This window comes from Oncorhynchus clarkii, chromosome 28, assembly GCF_045791955.1.
Source record: "Oncorhynchus clarkii lewisi isolate Uvic-CL-2024 chromosome 28, UVic_Ocla_1.0, whole genome shotgun sequence".
NCBI classification, from domain to species: domain Eukaryota; kingdom Metazoa; phylum Chordata; class Actinopteri; order Salmoniformes; family Salmonidae; genus Oncorhynchus; species Oncorhynchus clarkii.
This window is the reverse complement of record NC_092174.1, coordinates 8,430,375-8,450,444: the sequence shown is the minus strand read 5'-3', so window position 1 is coordinate 8,450,444 and position 20,070 is coordinate 8,430,375. Positions and strand designations below refer to the sequence as shown.

General features: G+C 42.8%; 1 protein-coding gene across 1 annotated transcript in view; it reads right to left on the bottom strand.

Annotated features, from left to right (window-relative positions):
• The window catches only part of LOC139386512 (3',5'-cyclic-AMP phosphodiesterase 4B-like), a 92,780-nt gene that overhangs the window by 51,621 nt on the left and 21,089 nt on the right, over positions 1 to 20,070 (bottom strand). Inside the window, exons 3-6 of the mRNA XM_071132091.1 lie at positions 11,149 to 11,343; positions 10,755 to 10,791; positions 10,561 to 10,631; positions 2,686 to 2,735 (exon numbers count right to left, since the gene is read on the bottom strand). Of these exons, the coding sequence (XP_070988192.1) occupies positions 2,686 to 2,735; positions 10,561 to 10,631; positions 10,755 to 10,791; positions 11,149 to 11,343 (353 nt within the window). The remainder of the gene's footprint in view (positions 1 to 2,685; positions 2,736 to 10,560; positions 10,632 to 10,754; positions 10,792 to 11,148; positions 11,344 to 20,070) is intronic.

The window sequence follows — 20,070 nt, the reverse complement described above, 5'->3', positions numbered from 1 at the left end:
TTCACGTTGTACAGCGCCAATATGGCTATTATTAGCAGACCTATATTTTGGCCTTTATTCAGATTACAATTGTTCACTGTCGTTTTTTTGAAAACAAAATCATCTCCAAAACATCGTTATATATAGCCTACCTCCTGTGAACAACTATTTCAGCACCGTTTTGCGCTGCTCCGACACAAGCATGGAGAAACTAAAATGTTCAATTATATTCCATGATATTCTTAAGATATGTGTTGACTGAATATAAGCAAGTGATGTCTGCTAAATAATCAAGTTGATGGCACAGTCATATAGCCTCGGCACCTACATAAAGCTGTGTGTGGACGACGTCATGTAACCGCAAAATGTCAGATAAAGCATATACTGTACACTACTGTATTTCTTCATCAGCATCTTTATGCTTTCGTTAATAAAATAATGATAAAAATACTCAAAATGCAGATGTTTATTTAGTTATGGATCCATAATGAATTACTATGTGAATAAATATCATTGAATTACAGAAATATTGGAACAAAGCAGTCTAATAAAGGTAAAATTATTGCTTACTGGAAAATACTCTTTCAAACACACACGGTCACATTGTACAGTACCATTATGGCTATTAGCAGGTAGCTGGACAATAGACTTGCCTAGAAGGAGGGTAGGGGGAGAATTCTGTCGTCAAATGTATTTCTTAGTTAGGTTGGCTGTATCACAACCGGCTGTGATTGGTTGCATTTTAAATTTTATCCACCAGAAGAGACAAAATAAATACAACAAAATTATTATTATTATGTATTCCATCTGACAGTGATTGGGAGTCCCATAGGGCGACACACAATTGGCCCAGCGTTTCTCTCCCTCTAAAACCAGAAATAAATGTTTTGGCCTTTACAAATATTATTTTGGCATTTATTCAGATAACAATCGCTCACTTTTGTTTTTTTGAAAATGAAAACCTCATATCGTTATATATTATCAAGTTGATGGCACAATCATATAGCCCGGCACCTACATAAAGCTGAGTGACTCACTCATTCATGGCTTTGAATCAAAATAAATAAGTACCAATATTCTTTCTGATAGTCTTTAATAAAGAAATGTTTTCGTTACCCTGACCTGTCACTCCCTGATCTGTTTCACCTGTCCTTGTGCTTGTCTCCATCCCCCTCCAGGTGTTGCACATTTTCCCCATTATCCCATGGGTACTTATACTATGTTCTCTGTTTGTCTGTTGGTCTTGTTTGTCAAGTCAACCAGTGGTTTGTCTCAGCTCCTGCTTTTCCCAGTCTCTTTTTCTCGCCCTCCTGGTTTTGACCCTTGCCTGTCCTGACTCTGAGCCCGCCTGTCTGACCACTCTGCCTGCCCCTGACCCTGCCTGCCGTCCTGTACCTTTGCCCCTTCTCTGGAGTATCGACCCCTGCCTGCCTTGACATGCCCATTGCCTGCCCCTGTTTCTGTAATAAACATTGTTACTTCAACACAGTCTGCATTTGGGTCTTACCTGAAACGTGATATGGACACCATGTACAGTATTATAATAGCCCTCCCGATTGGCGCAGCAGTCTAAGAAACTGCATCGCAGTGTAAAACGCGTTGCTACAGATGCAGGTTTGATACCCATGCCGGCCACCAACGGGAGACCCATATGTAAATATTGGCGGTCACGTCATTGAAAAAAATATTTTGCGATATACTGTAGGCCTATCGTTGGCGACATGAGTCTCACTAGTGTTGAGTAATGTGCTGTTAGAAGTGGTGTAGGTCTTGTTTATTTAAAGAGCATATTGAAGTTAGAACCAGTACCAGTAGGATTTGAAGCAATAGCCTACCCGCTGTGGTCAACTATTTTAGCACCGTTTTGCGCTGCTCTGAGACAAGCATGGGGACTGGTCTTGATAAATCAATGAGATTTTTATTTTCACTGAATCTCCATTTGGGTATTGGTTAGACTACAATTATACAATTAGGGTGTAGTAATGTTATGCTCTTAGTACTGTAGCCTACTCCCGACCAGCAGGTTTTTTGATTTTATTGGAATAGAAACACCATAATAATCAAATTATTAAGCAACATTTCTTTAGAATCAGTCCCATATACTATGTTCTTACAAAAAAAGGTTTTAAATTCTCTAGTACTGCCACCATTGAAGGCTATCATATGCTTCTCAAATATGCCCTTTGGTGGTCAAACTAGCACTAACTAGCTTTAAATGGTTACAATGGCTGACACTTAAATAACATGGCAGTTTATAATAGCAATAAGGCACCTCAGGGGTTTGTGATATATGGCCAATATACCACAGCTAAGGGCAGTGTCCAGGCACTCCGCGATGCACCGTGCCCGAGAACAGCCCTTAGCCGTGGTATATTGGCCATATACCACACCCCTTGTGCCTTATTGCTTAATTATATTCCACCCCTACCCCTTTGGCTCTGTCTATTCATCTGTAGGTCTCCCTGTCTGTGTGTCTTTGGTGGAAAAATTGACACTTTTTATGACCAGCTGTGTGTTATGCATTACAAAGACATAGTGCATTATGAATGAATGCATTATAGCCTTTTGAGCATTCGCAGACTGCTATAAACAGAAACAAGCTGTTATGAATGGTTATAGCAAGCCTAATAATGCATACTCATACTTTGAATGTGAACTCAGCGTAATGTGACTAAGAGGATTGGTTGAGTTTATCAAAGAGCTCACCTGACAGACAGACTCTGGTTACAGGAGACTGTGGGGCGGCCGGTGACCTCCTAAAAACACAGAAGAGAGAGGAGAGAAACACTGGATATCAGTGCGGCACTGTACACATACATGTGCATGGACAAATGCATACCTGCGAGGAAACACACACACATACTTTGATGTACACACTTATAATTTAATATTTTGCTTGAATAAGACCTAAATAGAGTTCATTATCATGGGATTTAAGTATCAGTCCTGTGGTAATGCTAATATCTGTGTGTGTGTGTGTGTGTGTGGGGGGGGGGGGGGGGGGGGTCAATATTGACTCAATGTCTGCTGGTCATTCAACAACAATGAACCACTTCAATTGTCTGTCACTCAAACTCAGCTCTTAAAACTCTATTGTAATGTGTTTGCAATAGTTATTAGCTTGAGGACTTCGCTTTTAGGATTTTGTATTTACAATACAATCACTTTGCATGGAGACAGGGGTTGTTTCATACACACACACACAGTGGGGCAAAAAAGTATTTAGTCAGCCACCAATTGTGCAAGTTCTCCCACTTAAAAAGATGAGAGGCCTGTAATTTTCATCATAGGTACACTTCAACTATGACAGACAAAATGAGAAAAAAAAATCCAGAAAATCACATTGTAGGATTTTTTATTAATTTATTTGCAAAATATGGTGGAAAATAAGTAATATATATATACACACACACACACACACACACACAGTGGGGAGAACAAGTATTTGATACACTGCCGATTTTACAGGTTTTCCTACTTACAAAGCATGTAGAGGTCTGTAATTTTTATCATAGGTTCACTTCAACTGTGAGAGACGGAATCTAAGACAAAAATCCAGAAAATCACATTGTATGATTTTTAAGTAATTAATTTGCATTTTATTGCACGACATAAGTATTTGATACATCAGAAAAGCAGAACTTAATATTTGGTACAGAAACCTTTGTTTGCAATTACAGAGATCATACGTTTCCTGTAGTTCTTGACCAGGTTTGCACACACTGCAGCAGGGATTTTGGCCCACTCCTCCATACAGACCTTCTCCAGATCCTTCAGGTTTCGGGGCTGTCGCTGGGCAATACGGACTTTGAGCTCCCTCCAAAGATTTTATATTGGGTTCAGGTCTGGAGACTGGCTAGGCCACTCCAGGACCTTGAGATGCTTCTTACGGAGCCACTCCTTAGTTGCCCTGGCTGTGTGTTTCGGGTCGTTGTCATGCTGGAAGACCCAGCCACGACCCATCTTCAATGCTCATACTGAGGGAAGGAGGTTGTTGGGCAAGATCTCGCGATACATGGCCCCATCCATCCTCCCCTCAATACGGTGCAGTCGTCCTGTCCCCTTTGCAGAAAAGCATCCCCAAAGAATGATGTTTCCACCGCCATGCTTCACGGTTGGGATGGTGTTCTTGGGGTTGTACTCATCCTTCTTCTTCCTCCAAGCACGGCGAGTGGAGTTTAGACCAAAAAGCTCTATTTTTGTCTCATCGGACCACATGACCTTCACCCATTACTCCTCTGGATCATCCAGATGGTCATTGGCAAACTTCAGACGGGCCTGGACATGCGCTGGCCACAATATTTTACATTGGCCACCATATTTACATTGGCCACCATACATAAATATTCAGACCCTTTGCTATGAGACTCAAAATTGCGGTCATGTGTGTCCTGTTTCCATTGATAATCCTTGACATGTTTCTATAACTTGATTGGAGTCCACCGGTGGTAAATTCAATTGATTGGACATGATTTGGAAAGGCACACACCTGTCTATATAAAGGTCCCACAGTTGACAGTGCATGTAAGAGCAAAAACCAAGCCATGAGGTCAAAAGGAATTGTCCGTAGAGTTCCGAGACAGGGTTGTGTCGAGGTACAGATCTGGGGAAGAGTATCAAAACATTTATGCAGCATTGAATGTCCCCAAGAACACAGTGGCCTCCATCGTTTTTAAATGGAAGACGTTTGGAACCACCAAGAGCTGGCCGCCCGGCCAAACTGAGCAATTGGGGGAGAAGGGCCTTGGTCAGGGAGGTGACCAAGAACCCAATGTTCACTCTGCCAGAGCTCCAGAGTTCCTCTGTAGAGATGGGAGAAGCTTCCAGAAGGACAACCATCTCTGCACTCAACCAAGGCCTTTATGGTGGAGAAGTCAGACGGAAACCACTGTAAAAGGCAGGGACTGAGAGACTAGTCAGGATCGAGGGAAATATGTCATGATTGGCCTGTTCGGTTCAGGTTACCGTGGATCACAGTCTTACAGAGACACCTCTCACTCACACAGAGGGGGAGAGGTATAGAGGGATTGATGGGGGGGGGTGGTTTATGACACCTGACACCCATCGTAAGGCAGGAGACGAATCCTTTGTCCTCTCAGTGTAGAGGATTGGAATGTATGGTGGGCCTATGGAGACTCTACCTCAGGACGGTAACATGCAAAAAATTGACTTTGTGACAATATATTTCATCAGCCAAAATGGTGGTAACAACGATAGATGGAATATGAAAATGAATGTCGATTTATATTACTTAAAGTTAAATGACGACATTACAAAAACATTAACTTGAAGAGTTTTCATAATATGTACATGATGTTTACATACTGTGCGTTGTGTAGAAAATATCCAGATCAAATAGAATGTTTTTGTAAGGATGAACTGTGAATTTAGTGGTCTAAACTAGATCAGAGTAAAATCCAGATACCTTGCCTCGTAACTAGATACACCCCAGAGAACTTAACCTCCTCAGAAGTCCACTCTCACAGAACAAGTGCAAGGGAACAGACCACTAAGAGAAAGGACACTGACATCGTGTGGACAGAGACTTACACCCGGTAACGAAGGAGGTGCCGCCATCGGATATACCTCCTAAGCGGAACTCAGTCCACGAGGAGATACCCAATGGAGACCTTCAAATAATTACACCATTATAATTCTGACCCATAAGAGCGGCAGTTCGAGACAAGGTATTAGGGCTAAACTAAGCATAGTTTACAAATGTATCCAAGTGTGCTTTTCTCTCGTGCACTCTCTCACTCTAAATCCCCATCTTGTGTAACGTGTCATATTGTGTTGGCCCTGTTTCACTGTACTAAGTTCTGATCAATAGCCTTGACTGTGTGTTTGTGAATGTGTATCTTATGTTATAATTTAGCTTGTTAGTAAATAAATAAATAATCTCAATTGGTGTGGTTCGGAATGATTTAGTGAGAACCGGGTTTGTGCAGATTTACGACTTAAGCGACGTTCAGGGTGAGACTGTAGAGGATGTTAATTAATTGGCGACGGCTATGAAATCAATATTCTGATATTCTTTGAGTTCATTTGGGAAACGGTAACTCATTAAACAAACTTTTCCCATGGTGCCCCAGGTTACTGAGTTAATAGTTGCCTGATTAATTTAATCACGTAATTAGAGAAACAGTTCATTATTTGATGAATAGCAGTAAATGATACAACATTAAGACAATGAACAGAGCAAAGTACAGAGAGATCCTTCATGAAAACCTGCTCCAGAGCGCTCAGGACCTCATGCTGGGGTGAAGATTCATCTTACAACAGGACAATGACCAAAAGCACACAGCCAAGACAATGCAGGTGTGGCTTTGGGACAAGTCTGAATGTCCTTGAGTGGCCCAGCCAGAGCCCAGACTTGAACCCGATTGACCATCTCTGGAGAGACCTGAAAATAGCTGTGCAGCGACACTCCCCATCCAACTTGACAGAGCTTGAGATGATCTATAGAGAAAAATGGGAGAAACTCCCCAAATACAGGTGTGCCAAGCTTGTAGCGTCTTACCCAAGAAGACTCGAGGCTGTAATCGCTGCCATAGGTGCCCTCAACAAAGTACTGAGTAAAGGGTCTGAATACTTATATGAATGTGATATTTCAGTTTTTAGCAAAAATCCTAAAATCACTATGTGCAATGCCAAGCATCGGCTGGAGTGGTGTAAAGCTAGCCGCCGTTGGACTTGTTCTCTGGAGTGATGAATCACGCTTCACCACCTGGCAGTCACTCTACTCATGGTAATGTCACAAAAAAAGTTGGGTTATATAGAGAATATGCCCACTCTGGTATTGGCACATGCTCTGTAGCCAACAGCTCACAGATACCGTGCGGGTAGGCTACTCTACATGATGAGATTATTATGGACAAAAGAATGAGATTATTTTTATTTGTCAAACGGCAGCCAAGCATCGATCATCATGCCACCAGAATAAGATCCTTGATATTTATTGGACATGAGCGTCAACCTCATCACCGTGCACTTTCACCACCCTGTGAAGTTCATCGTAACTTATTTCATCTGTTGCCTTATAATCTGCATGCTTTCACGAGTCGAGGACCACACAATATGTCATCACGTTAATCCAAGTTCACTTCGGTATGATGGTTATGATATCAATGTTTGTACATAAAAGCATTTCCGCCGCCATTTCCAACATAATTCATTTTACACACAAAAAGATCCCACCTTGTCTAGCATATTTTGTTTTGTCGACATTTGGAAAGGTTACTGTCAAATTTGCTGTTTCCATCCAGTCTGACGTGACGTTTTTTATCCGACATGTTCTTTACTAGCATAAAAAGGTTGGATGGAAACCTGGTTATTGATACACTGTGGGTCCATTGGCGGCTAAAGAAATGAGCGCCTAGAACTCAGAGATCGCCTACAGGCCAACGCAGCAGGAGGCCTATAACTTCCATCATCAACTAAGTAAAATACATAAGCCAAAAGCCGACAAATAAAAACAGTGGAAAATATCCTGATGGAAATTCTGGTTATTTCAATCACATTCATCTTTCTACTCATATATACACTGCTAAAAAAATAAAGGGAACACTTAAACAACACAATCTAACTCCAAGTCAATCACACTTCTGTGAAATCAAACTGTCCACTTAGGAAGCAACACTGATTGACAATAAATTTCACATGCTGTTGTGCAAATGGAATAGACAACAGGTGGAAATTACAGGCAATTAGCAAGACACCCCCAATAAAGGAGTGGTTCTGCAGGTGGGGACCACAGACCACTTCTCAGTTCCTATGCTTCCTGGCTGTTTTGGTCACTTTTGAATGCTGGCGGTGCTTTCACTCTAGTGGTAGCATGAGACGGAGTCTACAACCCACACAAGTGGCTCAGGTAGTGCAGCTCATCCAGGATGACACATCAATGCGAGCTGTGGCAAGAAGGTTTGCTGCATCTGTCAGCGTAGTGTCCAGAGCATGGAGGCGCTACCAGGAGACAGGTCAGTACATCAGGAGATGGGAGGGCAACAACCCAGCAGCAGGACCGCTACCTCCGCCTTTGTGCAAGGAGGAGCAGGAGGAGCACTGCCAGAGCCCTGCAAAATGACCTCCAGCAGGCCACAAATGTGCATGTGTCTGCTCAAACGGTCAGAAACAGACTCCATGAGGGTGGTATGAGGGCCCGATGTCCACAGGTGGGGGTTGTACTTACAGCCCAACACCGTGCAGGACGTTAGGCATTTGCCAGAGAACACCAAGATTGGCAAATTCGCCACTGGCGCCCTGTGCTCTTCACAGATGAAAGCAGGTTCACACTGAGCACGTGACAGACGTGACAGTCTAGAGACGCCGTGGAGAACGTTCTGCTGCCTGAAACATCCTCCAGCATGACCGGTTTGGCGATGGGTCAGTCATGGTGTGGGGTGGCATTTCTTTGGGGGGCCGCACAGCCCTCCATGTGCTCGCCAGAGGTAGCCTGACTGCCATTAGGTACCGAGATGAGATCCTCAGACCCCTTGTGAGACATATGCTGGTGCGGTTGGCCCTGGGTTCCTCCTAATGCAAGACAATGCTAGACCTCATGTGGCTGGAGTGTGTCAGCAGTTCCTGCAAGAGGAAGGCATTGATGCTATGGACTGGCCTGCTCGTTCCCCAGACCTGAATCCAATTGAGCACATCTGGGACACCATGTCTCGCTCCATCCACCACAGACTGTCCAGGAGTTGGCGGATGCTTTAGTCCAGGTCTGGGAAGAGATCCCTCAGGAGACCATCCGCCACCTCATCATGAGCATGCCCAGGCATTGTAGGGAGGTCATACAGGCACGTGGAGGCCACACACACTACTGAGCCTCATTTTGACTTGTTTTAAGGACATTACATCAAAGTTGGATCAGCCTGTAGTGTGGTTTTCCACTTTAATTTTGAGTGTGACTCCAAATCCAGACCTCCATGGGTTGATAAATTTGATTTCCATTGATAATTTTTGTGTGATTTTGTTGTCAGCACATTCAACTATGTAAAGAAAAAAGTATTTAATAAGAATATTTCATTCATTCAGATCTAGGATGTGTTATTTTAGTGTTCCCTTATTTTTTTGAGCAGTGTATATACGCACACATTTCAACACTTCATATCTATCCCCTTACCTCATTTAACTACAAAAGTACACATGCCCGGGAGCAATTCAAAGTAGCAAGTTTTGTACAATTAGAAATGGCTTGTAGGCCACTTTCAGAAAGTATTCATACCCCTGGACTTATTCCACATTGTTGTGTTACAGCCTGAATTCAAAATGGATTGATCATCCATCTACACACAATACCCCATAATGATAAACTGAAAACATGGTTTTTAGACATTTTTGCAAATGTATTGAAAATGAAATACAGATATCTCATTTACATAAGAATTCACACCCCTGAGTCAATACATGTTAGAATCAATTTTGGCAGCGATTACAGCTGTGAGTCTTTCTGGTTAAGTCTCTAATAGCTTTGCACTCCTAGATTGTACACTATTTGCACATTATTTTTTAAATTCTTCAAGCTCTGTCAAGTTGGTTATTGATCATTTCTAGACAGCCATTTTCAAGTCTTGCCACACATTTTCTAGCTGATTTAAGTCAAAACTCTAACTAGGCCACTCAAGAACATTCTATGTCTTCTTGGTAAGCAACTGAATTAGGAAGGACACCTGTGTCTTTGTAGTGAGTGGGTATATTGATACACCATCCAAAGTGTAATTAATGACTTCACCATGTTCAAAGGGGTATCCAATGTCTGCTTTAAAAAAAAATGTTTTACCCATCTATCAATAGGTTCCCTTTTTTGTGAGGCATTGGAAAACCTCCCTGTTCTTTGTGGTTGAATCTTTATTTGAAATTCACGGCTTGACAGAGACCTTACAGAGAAATATATGTGTGGGGTACAGAGATGACGTAATCATTCAAAAATCATGTTAAACACTATTATTGCTCACAGACTTCCATGCAACTTATTATGTGACTTGTTAAGCAAATCTTGACTCCTGAACTTATTTAGGCTTGCCATAGCAAAGGGTTTGAATACTTATTGACTCAAACACATTTCAGCTTTCATTTTTAAACAATCTTGAAAAATGTCTAAAAACATAATTCCACTTTGACATTATGGGGTATCGTGTGCAGGCCAGCGACACAAAATCTCTATTTAATCTATTTCAAGTTCAGGCTGTAAACAAACAGAAATGTGGAAAAATTCAAGGGTGCGAATACTTTTCTGAAGGTGGTGTCTCAGTATGAAATCATCAACTTGACATGAGTGCCACCTAGTGGTTGGTTGAAACCTCAGGTCAAACTCTCTCCCGTATAGAATTCTCCAGCACACTGACTGATATGTGTGATCTTATGTTGCATTTACCCAGGGGTAAAACTTTTCAGTCCACCAACCACACTAAATTCATCAGCCACAAAGACTTACCAAGTTTCAGGGCAGACATAACACACCTTCTTTATTTCTTTGTGGATTTAGATAACTATATAAATGCATTGCATACAAATTCAATGTACATACTACATGCATGAGTTATTACATTTCAGACAGAAGCAAATTGTAGGTTCCCTTACTTATTGGAGGTGCATTGTACATTGGTCAAGGTGGTGAAGTTGTTCCTCACTGTGCGAAGACTGGCAAGAACCTTAAGCCAGAGAGCACGTCCAATGTTAAATCACATAATCATTCTGTAATAATCCATAATCATTCCAAACACTTTTTTTTTTATATATCTCAATGTAGATTCACAAATGGAGGACACGTTTACCTGAGCAAAAGGAGTCACAATCAGGTCTTCCCCATGCCTGAAGGGAAACAATAAAGATAGAGCTGTAATCAACCCTAGGGCCTAATGAATATATTTCAAATGACTGATTTCCTTATGTAACATTACTATACCGGACAAAAATGTAAACGCAACAATTTCAACGATTTTACTGAGTTACAGTTCATTTAAGAAAATCAGTCAATTGAAGTGCACTCATTAGGCCATAGGGCTTTAATACAGAAATAAATACTCCACAGCAGTGTATACATGTATCCAATACGCATTCCAATATTCCAAATCATGCATTGTACGAGTATTTGAAACGGAACTATATTAAAATGCATATTTCACCCCAAGGTAAAAAAATCCAACACTACTTTAGAAGCGGACTCACAGTTCTCCAGCGACCGAGGAGTTGCGGGACAACTCGCGGGACTTGGGCGACAGGTCGTAGTCCGAGTCGGAGCGGTAGAGGAAGGACTCGCGGCGCTGCCCGTGGCTCCCCATGTTGGGGTGCAGGACCAGGCCGGAGCTCGGGGATGCCTGGGGGTCCGACGGGCTGCAGCACGCAGAATTCTCCACATCGAAGCTGCAATAAGACACAGAGAGAGAGAGAGAGAGAGAGAGAGAGAGAGAGAGAGAGAGAGAGAGAGAGAGAGAGAGAGAGAGAGAGAGAGAAAACAGATGTCACTCACAGCGATGCACCTAGAATCGAGTGCTGAAGATTAGGGAAAAGGAGAGTAAGAATAGTCCACCCCAAAGTGGCAATTTTCCAGCAAACAGTGTAATCATAAGCAATGAAATATTGAATACTGAAATCAGTGGAAAACCTAGACTGTCAAGCCATTGGGGTTTTAGGCTAGGTTTCTGTAAAGCACTGTGACAACTGGTGATGTAAAATGGGCTTTACAAAAACAGTTGATTAATTGACACAGTGAACTACTACTGTATGACAGGACCTGTACAGTTAAATGCTAAAATGTTTATTCTATACTACTGAGCCATTTACTTTATGTTCGTATTCTTGTATTTTATTTCTTATTGTTGCATTGTTCGAGAAGGAACCTGCAAGTATACATTTCGTTGGACAGTGTATACCATGTGTATCCTGTAAATACAACTTGAAACCTGTACAGTAGGTGACAGAGAGATCATACAGTGATGCAGGAGAGGATTATCATTCACTGTCACTGAATTAACCAATCAGGTCATGACAAATAATGACTTAACCAATCGGGCCTGGACAAATGAGATTGACGGTAGTTTGATCAGATGAGTTGGCTGTGTTGTTCTATTGGGTCGGGGATCTTTTTATTACTTCAGCATCCTTGTTGGGCCTATATGTCTTATCAGTGAGGGTCTGTAGACAGTATTATACTATTTAATTCAATGTTCCGAGGATTCATTTGGGGGTACTGGGGAGGCAGATACATTGCGGGGATTGCCCCTTGCGACTGGACGTAATCGGCATTGAGCACAACACAGAGAAAATTAATCCGCACACCAAATTTCGCTGCACAGAGCTAAGGCAGCAATGCTTTGTGTGTGTGTGATGCAGACGACACACGATTGGCTCATAAGCTGATGACAGATAATAAACGGATTTCCTCTACTGATGACGCCAAACATTACAAAGTGCCAGAGAGGTCAAGAGGTGAGCAGCCAAGGCAGGTGAGCAGAGCAGATGCTAGATAGAATATCCTGCTCAGAGGGAGGGATACAAACAGAGGTGTACAAACAGAGATAAGGCACCAACTAAGTGGATGTGTGTGTGTGTGTGTGTGTGTGTGTGTGTGTACAAACAGAGATAAGGCACCAACTAAGTGGATGTATGTGTGTGTGTGCCTATTCATTTATATTTGAAACGTGCACACTCCAAATCCAACATGCACCAAGCCACTACCCAAAAATGCTTTGTTGCCCTCTCCAGTTAATATCAAACCATACCACAGCATGACCTTAAGGTGCTACGAATGTATAGTCCACAGAACACTCGCTAATCCTCCAACAGCAGAACACACTACTGTACTACTACATATAAAGCCTCACAGTTTAGCCTCTAGTGGCCTTATGACTCCAGGTTCCGTATTCACAAAGCCTCTCAGGGTAAGAGTGCTGATCTAGGGTCAGTTTAGCCTTTTAGATTATAATTATATGGACAGAGGGGACCTGATCCTAGATTCAGCACTCCTATTATGAGACGCTTGGGAATACTGACCCAACCTTTGACATCTATTTCCCCTCTACCACTCAGACTGCCTGGTAAATCAGTGCGGATCCTTAATGAAATTACACTGTTCCCATTTTAATATTTGCCCAGCAGCATATACCTCCACTGTAATCCCTACATGTATGATTATCCCAGAACATATCTCCATATCCCACTGAGGCATTTCCTACTCCCACACCTCCCAGCGACCATGAGATCAGATTGACATAATGGATGGCAAATACAAGCGTAGGAACACACACATTGACACACACACACACACACTTAATCTTACACTGAACCACGGCATGTTAGTAAAGTACATCATCTGTAAATGTGTATTCAAAGTTTTCATATTGCATTGCAAACACACAGCGGAATGCACCACCAAAGTAGCAATGTCTTTGCAAATCATTATTGTGCAAGGGCAATCCTATCTGAAATTACTTACTGTACAATAAGTAAATGTTGAAACAGCCATTCTACAATCTATCATACACAGGTATTTATGAAAATACTGCAACCTACCAAAAAAGTTTTAAAAAATGAATCAAGAAAGAAGAGTCACCTGTGAGTGGTGGAGGGGGAACGACTCCTGACCACCTCTTCACTAAAGTCAAAGTGCACCCTGCCCCTGTGACAGATCGGTGACCTGGTGTACATCATCTCCCCTGTACCTCCTCCTCTCTCCTTCCTCCTCCGGGTGGACATTTTGATTTCTCCTTTCTTTAATCAAGTTATCAAACACACTCGGAGCACACACACACACACACACACACACCCCTCCTCTGATCTGATAGACACCACACTGACACTACGCTCTGCTCGCGCACGCGCACACTGCGCACAATATCCCTGAACAGAGGCCAACAGTGTGATGGCTCAGGATTGGCTTGGCTGAGGGTAGAGCTGGGCTGGACTACATGGAATGGATTGTCTCTCTCAGTCTTTTCCTGTTCCTGTAGTATGGCCAGCCATCTGACTCTTGGTTCAACTCTGTCCGTCTAAGGGGGGACATTACAAGATGATTGGTATCATGAGCAAGACGGAGAATGATTGAAAGAGAGAGCGAGAGAGAGAATAAGTGAGAGATTAAAGAATAAAGGACAGCACAGTCACCACCAGGGGGCGACCTTCGCCATGTAAAAATGTTTTGGCTGCGAGGTTAATTAAATGTCTGATATTGCTTATAGTGGACTTCAGGAAAACATCAAAACCATGGGTAGCATGTGAACACTCTGCCTGATGCCGAAGTTCGATGCCATGCTTCCACCAGCACTTTGAAGCTACCAGTACAGTACTGATCACAAGAGCATGATGAAGCTAGCTTGTGCGCCCATACGCGAATGTCTCAAAGACGACGATTAGCAATACTATTACTCGTCTTAAAGTGGAACCGACAGCGTTTTAACTACTTTGCAGATATGAAACACACAGGCAATCATAATATCTGTGAAAAATACCAAATACCCAGTTTATTCTAAAATGCCAACTTTAAGATATTGTAACGACCCTGGGTTTATAAGCGCGGAAATCAACTCTGCCGCACGAGCATGCTTTTGCGGCACAGTCGATAGTGCGCCGGACCTCGGGCTCGAAGGTCGAGGGTTCGAGACCTGCTCCCTGCTGTTTCATTACAATATTTGACTCAGAATTTCATGACGTGAGGGCCTCCCGGGTGGCGCAGTGGTTAAGGGCGCTGTACTGCAGCGCCAGCTGTGCCATCAGAAGACCCATTTGCAACCAAGCTTTAACTTCTTGATTGATGTCTTCAGATGTTTATTCAATATATACACACATCATTTTCTTTCCTCATGATGCCATCTATTTTATGAAGTGCACCGGTCCCTCCTGCAGCAAAGCACCCCCACAACATGATTCTGTCACCACCGTGCTTCACGGTTGGGATGGCGTTCTTTGGCTTGCAAGCCTCCCCATTTTTCCTCCAAACATAACAATGGTCATTATGGCCAAACAGTTCTATTTTTGTTTCATCAGACCAGAGGACATTTCTCCAAAAAGTATGATCTTTGTCCCCATGTGCAGTTGCAAACAGTAGTCTGGCTTTTTATGGCGGTTTTGGAGCAGTGGCTTCTTCCATGCTGAGCGGCCTTTCAGGATATGTCTATATAGGACTCGTATTACTGTGGATATAGATACTTTTGTACCTGTTTCTTCCAGCATCTTCACAAGGTCCTTTGCTGTTGTTCTGGGATTTATTTGCACTTTTCGCACCAAAGTACGTGCATCTCTAGGTTTTTCCAAGATGGCGTAGCAGGACAGACGTTGTTTGTCGTTCTCCCGTGTAAATCTTCTATTTGTCTTTTTTGTATATATTTCAACATATTTTCAATCTCTTTTTCCATTTTTAAATTAAATATCCCTTCCAGCAACCCGCCTCACCAAATGTGATCTGCTATTTTTAGATCTAGCCATCAGAAGCTAACCAGCTAATTAGTTAGTAGCTAGTTAGTCATTGTTAGCCACTGCTAGCGGCCTTTACCTTTAGCACAGACACCAGCCGCTTTTAGCCTGGATAATACTTGCCAGCCTGCACAGCGTGTTATCAACCCTGTGCATATCAGACTGTTTTTCTCCACTACAACACCGGATTCCTGCCGTAAGCCTTGGACCACTACTCCTAGCTAACACAGAGTGGCCCAGCCCATGCCATGTCTGAATCCTGGCTTAGGAAGTTAGTCTGCAAAGTTCTGTTATACTTTTCAGGTCTATGCCCACACAGTTCGAGCTTCTAATTAAAAAAAATAATCTCTCCAGAAATATGTCTCTCACTGTTGCCGCCTGACCCCCTCAGCTCCCAGCGGTGCCCTGGACACCATGTGTGAATTGATTGCCCCCCCATCTTCAGAGTTCGTTCTGTTAGGTGACCTAAACTGGGATATGCTCGGCAGTCCTACAATCTGGCAGTCCTACAATCTAAGATAGATGCCCTCAATCTCACACAAATTATCAAGGAACCCTAAATCCGTAAACATGGGCACCCTCATAGATATCCTGACCAACTTGCCCTCCAAATGCACCTCTGCTGTTTTCAATCAGGATCTCAGTGATTACTGCCTCATTGCCCGCATCCGCTATGGGTCTGCGGTCAAACGACCACTCCTCATCACTGTCAAATGCTCCCTAAAACACTTCTGCGAGCAGGCCTTTCTAATCGACCTGGCCCAGGTATCCTGAAAGGATATTGGCCTCATTCCGTCAGTAGAGGATGCCTGATCGTTCTTTAAAAGTAATTTCCTTACAATCTTAAAAAAGCATGCCCCTTTCAAAAAAATGTAGAACTAAGAACAGATATAGCCCTTGGTTCACTCCAGACTTGACTGCCCTTGACCAGCACAAAAACATCCCGTGGCGCACTGCACTAGCTTCGAATACTCCCCGCGATATGCAACTTTTCAGGGAAGTCAGGAACCAAAGACTAGCTTTTTCAAACAGAAATTTGCATCCTCTAGCTCTAACTCCAAAAGAGGGAAACTAAAGTCCATGGAGAATAAGAGCACCTCCTCCTAGCTGCCCACTGCACTGAGGCTAGGAAACACTGTCACCACCGATAAATCCACGATAATCGAGAATTTCAATAAGCATTTCTCTACGGCTGGCTATGTTTTCCTCCTGGCTACCCCAACCCCGGCCAACAGCTCTGTACCCCCCACAGCTACTTTCCCAAGCCTTCCCAGCTTCTCCTTCACCCAAATCCAGAAAACAGATTTTCTGAAAGAGCTGCAAAACCTGGACCCGTACAAATCAGCTGGGCTAGACAATTTGAACCCTCTTTCTAAAATTATCCGCCGCCATTGTTGCAACCCCTATTACCAGTCTGTCCAACCTCTCTTTCGTATCGTCTGAGATCCCTAAAGATTGGAAAGCTGCCGCAGTCATCCCCCTCTTCAAAAGGGAGTGACACTCTAGACCCAAACTGTTACAGACCTATATCCATCCTGCCCTGCCTTTCTACAGTCTGCCAAAGCCAAGTTAACAAACAGATCACTGACCATTTCGAATCCCACCATACCTCTGCTGTGCAATCCGGTTTCCGAGCTGGTCACGGGTGCACCTCAGCCACGCTCAAGGTACTAAATTATATCATAACCGCCATCGATAAAAACACTGTACTGTGCAGCTGTCTTCACTGACCTGGCCAAGGCTTTCGACTCTGTCAATCATCGCATTCTTATCGGCAGACTCAACTGCCTTGGTTTCTCAAATGACTGCCTTGCCTGGTTCACCAACTACTTCTCTAATAGAATTCAGTATGTCAAATCGGAGGGCATGTTGTCCAGACCTCTGGCAGTCTCTATGGGGGTACCACTATTTTCTATGTATATATCAACGATATCGCGCTTGCTGCTGGTGATTCCCTGATCCACCTCTACGCAGAAGACACCATTCTGTATACATCTGGCCCTTCTTTGGACATTGTGTTAACAAACCTCCAATCGAGCTTCAATGCCATAAAACACTCCTTCCGTGGCCTCCAACTGTTCTTAAAACGCTCGTAAAACTAAATGCATGCTTTTCAACCGATCGCTACCCGCATCTGCCTGCCCGACTAGCATCACTACTCTGGACGGTTCTGACTTAGAATATGTGGACAACTACAAATACCTAGGTGTCTGGCTAGACTGTAAACTCTCCTTACAGACTTATATTAAATCTCCAATCCAAAATTAAATCTAGAATCGGCTTCCTATTTCGCAACAAATCCTCCTTCACACACATACCCTTGTAAAACTGACTATCCTACAGATCCTCGCCTTTGGCGGTGTCATTTACAAAATAGCCTCCAACACTCTACTCAGCAAACTGGATGCTGTCTATCACAGTGCCATTTGTTTTGTCACCAAAGCCCCATATACCACCCACCACTGCATGCTCTCATAGGCTGGTCCTCGCTACATATTCGTCGCCAGATCCACTGGCTAATGGTCATCTATAAGTCTTTGCTAGGTAAAGCTCTGCCTTATCTCAGCTCACTGGTCACCATAACACCCACCCGTAGCACGCACTCCAGAAGGTATATCTCACTGGTCATCCCCAAAGCCAACACCTCCTTTGGCCGCCTTTCCTTCCAGTTCTCTGCTGCCAATGACTGGAACGAATTGCACAAATCGCTGAAGTTGGAGACTTATATCTCCCTCACTAACTTTAAGCATCAGCTATCTGAGCAGCTTTCCAATCGATGCAGCTGTACAGAGCCCACCTGTAAATAGCCCATCCAATCTACCTACCACATCCCAATATTGTTTTTATTTACTTTTTTGGATCTATTGCACACCAGTATTTCTACTTGCACATCATCATCTGCACATCTATCACTCCAGTGTTTAATTTTCTAAATTGTAATAAATTCGTTACTATGGCCTCTTTATTGCCTTACCTCCTCAAGCCATTTGCACATACTGTATATATACATTTTCTAGTGTGTTATTGACTGTACATTTGTTTATGCCATGTGTAACTCTGTTGTTGTAAGTGTCGCACCGCTTTGCTTTATCTTGGCCAGGTCGCAGTTGTAAATGAGAACTTGCTCTCAACTATCCTACCTGGTTAAAATAAGGTGAAAAGAAAAAAAGAGAGAACGCGTCTCTTCCTGAGCGGTATGACGGCTGCGTGATCCCATGGTGTTTATACTTGCGTACAGATGCACAGATTAACATGGTACCTTCAGGCATTTGGAAATTGCTCCCAAGGTTGAACAACTTGTGGGTGTCTACAACTTTTTTTTCTGAAGTCTTGGCTGATTTCTTTTGATTTTCCCATGATGTCAAGCCAAGTGGCACTGAGTTTGAAGGTAGGCCTTGAAATACATCCACAGGTACACCTCCAATTGACTCAAATTATGTCAATTAGCCTATCAGAAGCTTCTAAAGCCATGACATAATTTTCTGGAATTTTCCAATCAGTTTACATACACTAAGTTGACTGTGCCTTTAAACTTCTGTCCCCCTGGAATTGTGAAGTGAAATAATCTGTCTTTAAACAATTGTTGGAAAAATTACTTGTGTCATGCACACAGTAGATGTCCTAACCGACTTGCCAAAACTATAGTTTGTTAACAAGAAATTTGTGGAGTGGCTGAAAAACCAGTTTTAATGACTCCAATCTAAGTGTATGTAAACTTCCAACTTCAACTGTACTTGGCGTCGATCAAATGGGCAGGCAGGCAGACAAATTCCCATTCAGTTGTCAAAACGTGGGTTGGGACAAGCATGCATTGGCAGACAAGCTGCAGAAGGGCGAGCAGGCTACTATTCCCCATAGTTTATTAGTACAATGTTGACTGCCAACTAGAAGCTGAAAAAGTTTGAGAAGGTTTCTACTGTTTCCTCATTAGATTTTAGCTCATCTTGTTCTGGCTAACATTAGCTGTTGATCTTTTTGTTGATGTTGTACATAGGCATCTGAGGGAGACATATCCTACCACTTCATGTTTGTTCGATCAATAGGACTGTAAAGTTCTCAAAATGTAAGTGGTGTATTTTGTGGCTTTTGGCGAATGCTTTCTAATGATCTAAAGTCACGCTGTTGCTATTGCCTGTAAACACACAGTCCAGTTCAAAGTGAATGATGGCAGGCCCATGTGGAAAATTGCTTATTTGCATATAGGCCTACTGTAGCTCTGATTGGCTGTGGCGCACGGTTTGTGTAGAGTCCGGTCCTGGACAAGACTGACACGTTTTAATTAGGTTTTATTTACTGCGGTGTCGATTAAGTGTTCAAATGCTTTCCCACTCTATATTGCTATATCATTTTCACAATGCCTTACTATACGCCATTCAAAATCATTCTATAAAAGTATAAAAATGTGAAAATGACCATATCTAAGTGAAAATGACCATATCTAAGTGCTCGCTTTTCATAAAACGTAAAAAATGCTCTCAGTTCCACATTAATTAATAGTGTCTGCTATACCTGTTTGGTTGCCACATCAGGCACACAAGCTGCTTTTTGTGGCCCCCATGATAACTGCAAAACTGACATTGACCCCAGGTAATTTGGGTTTAAAATTCTGCATTTAAACAAGTGAATGTATCCATTACTGTGTTAGAGCAGTGGAAAAGCAAAATGCTCTCAAGGGGGAAAGAG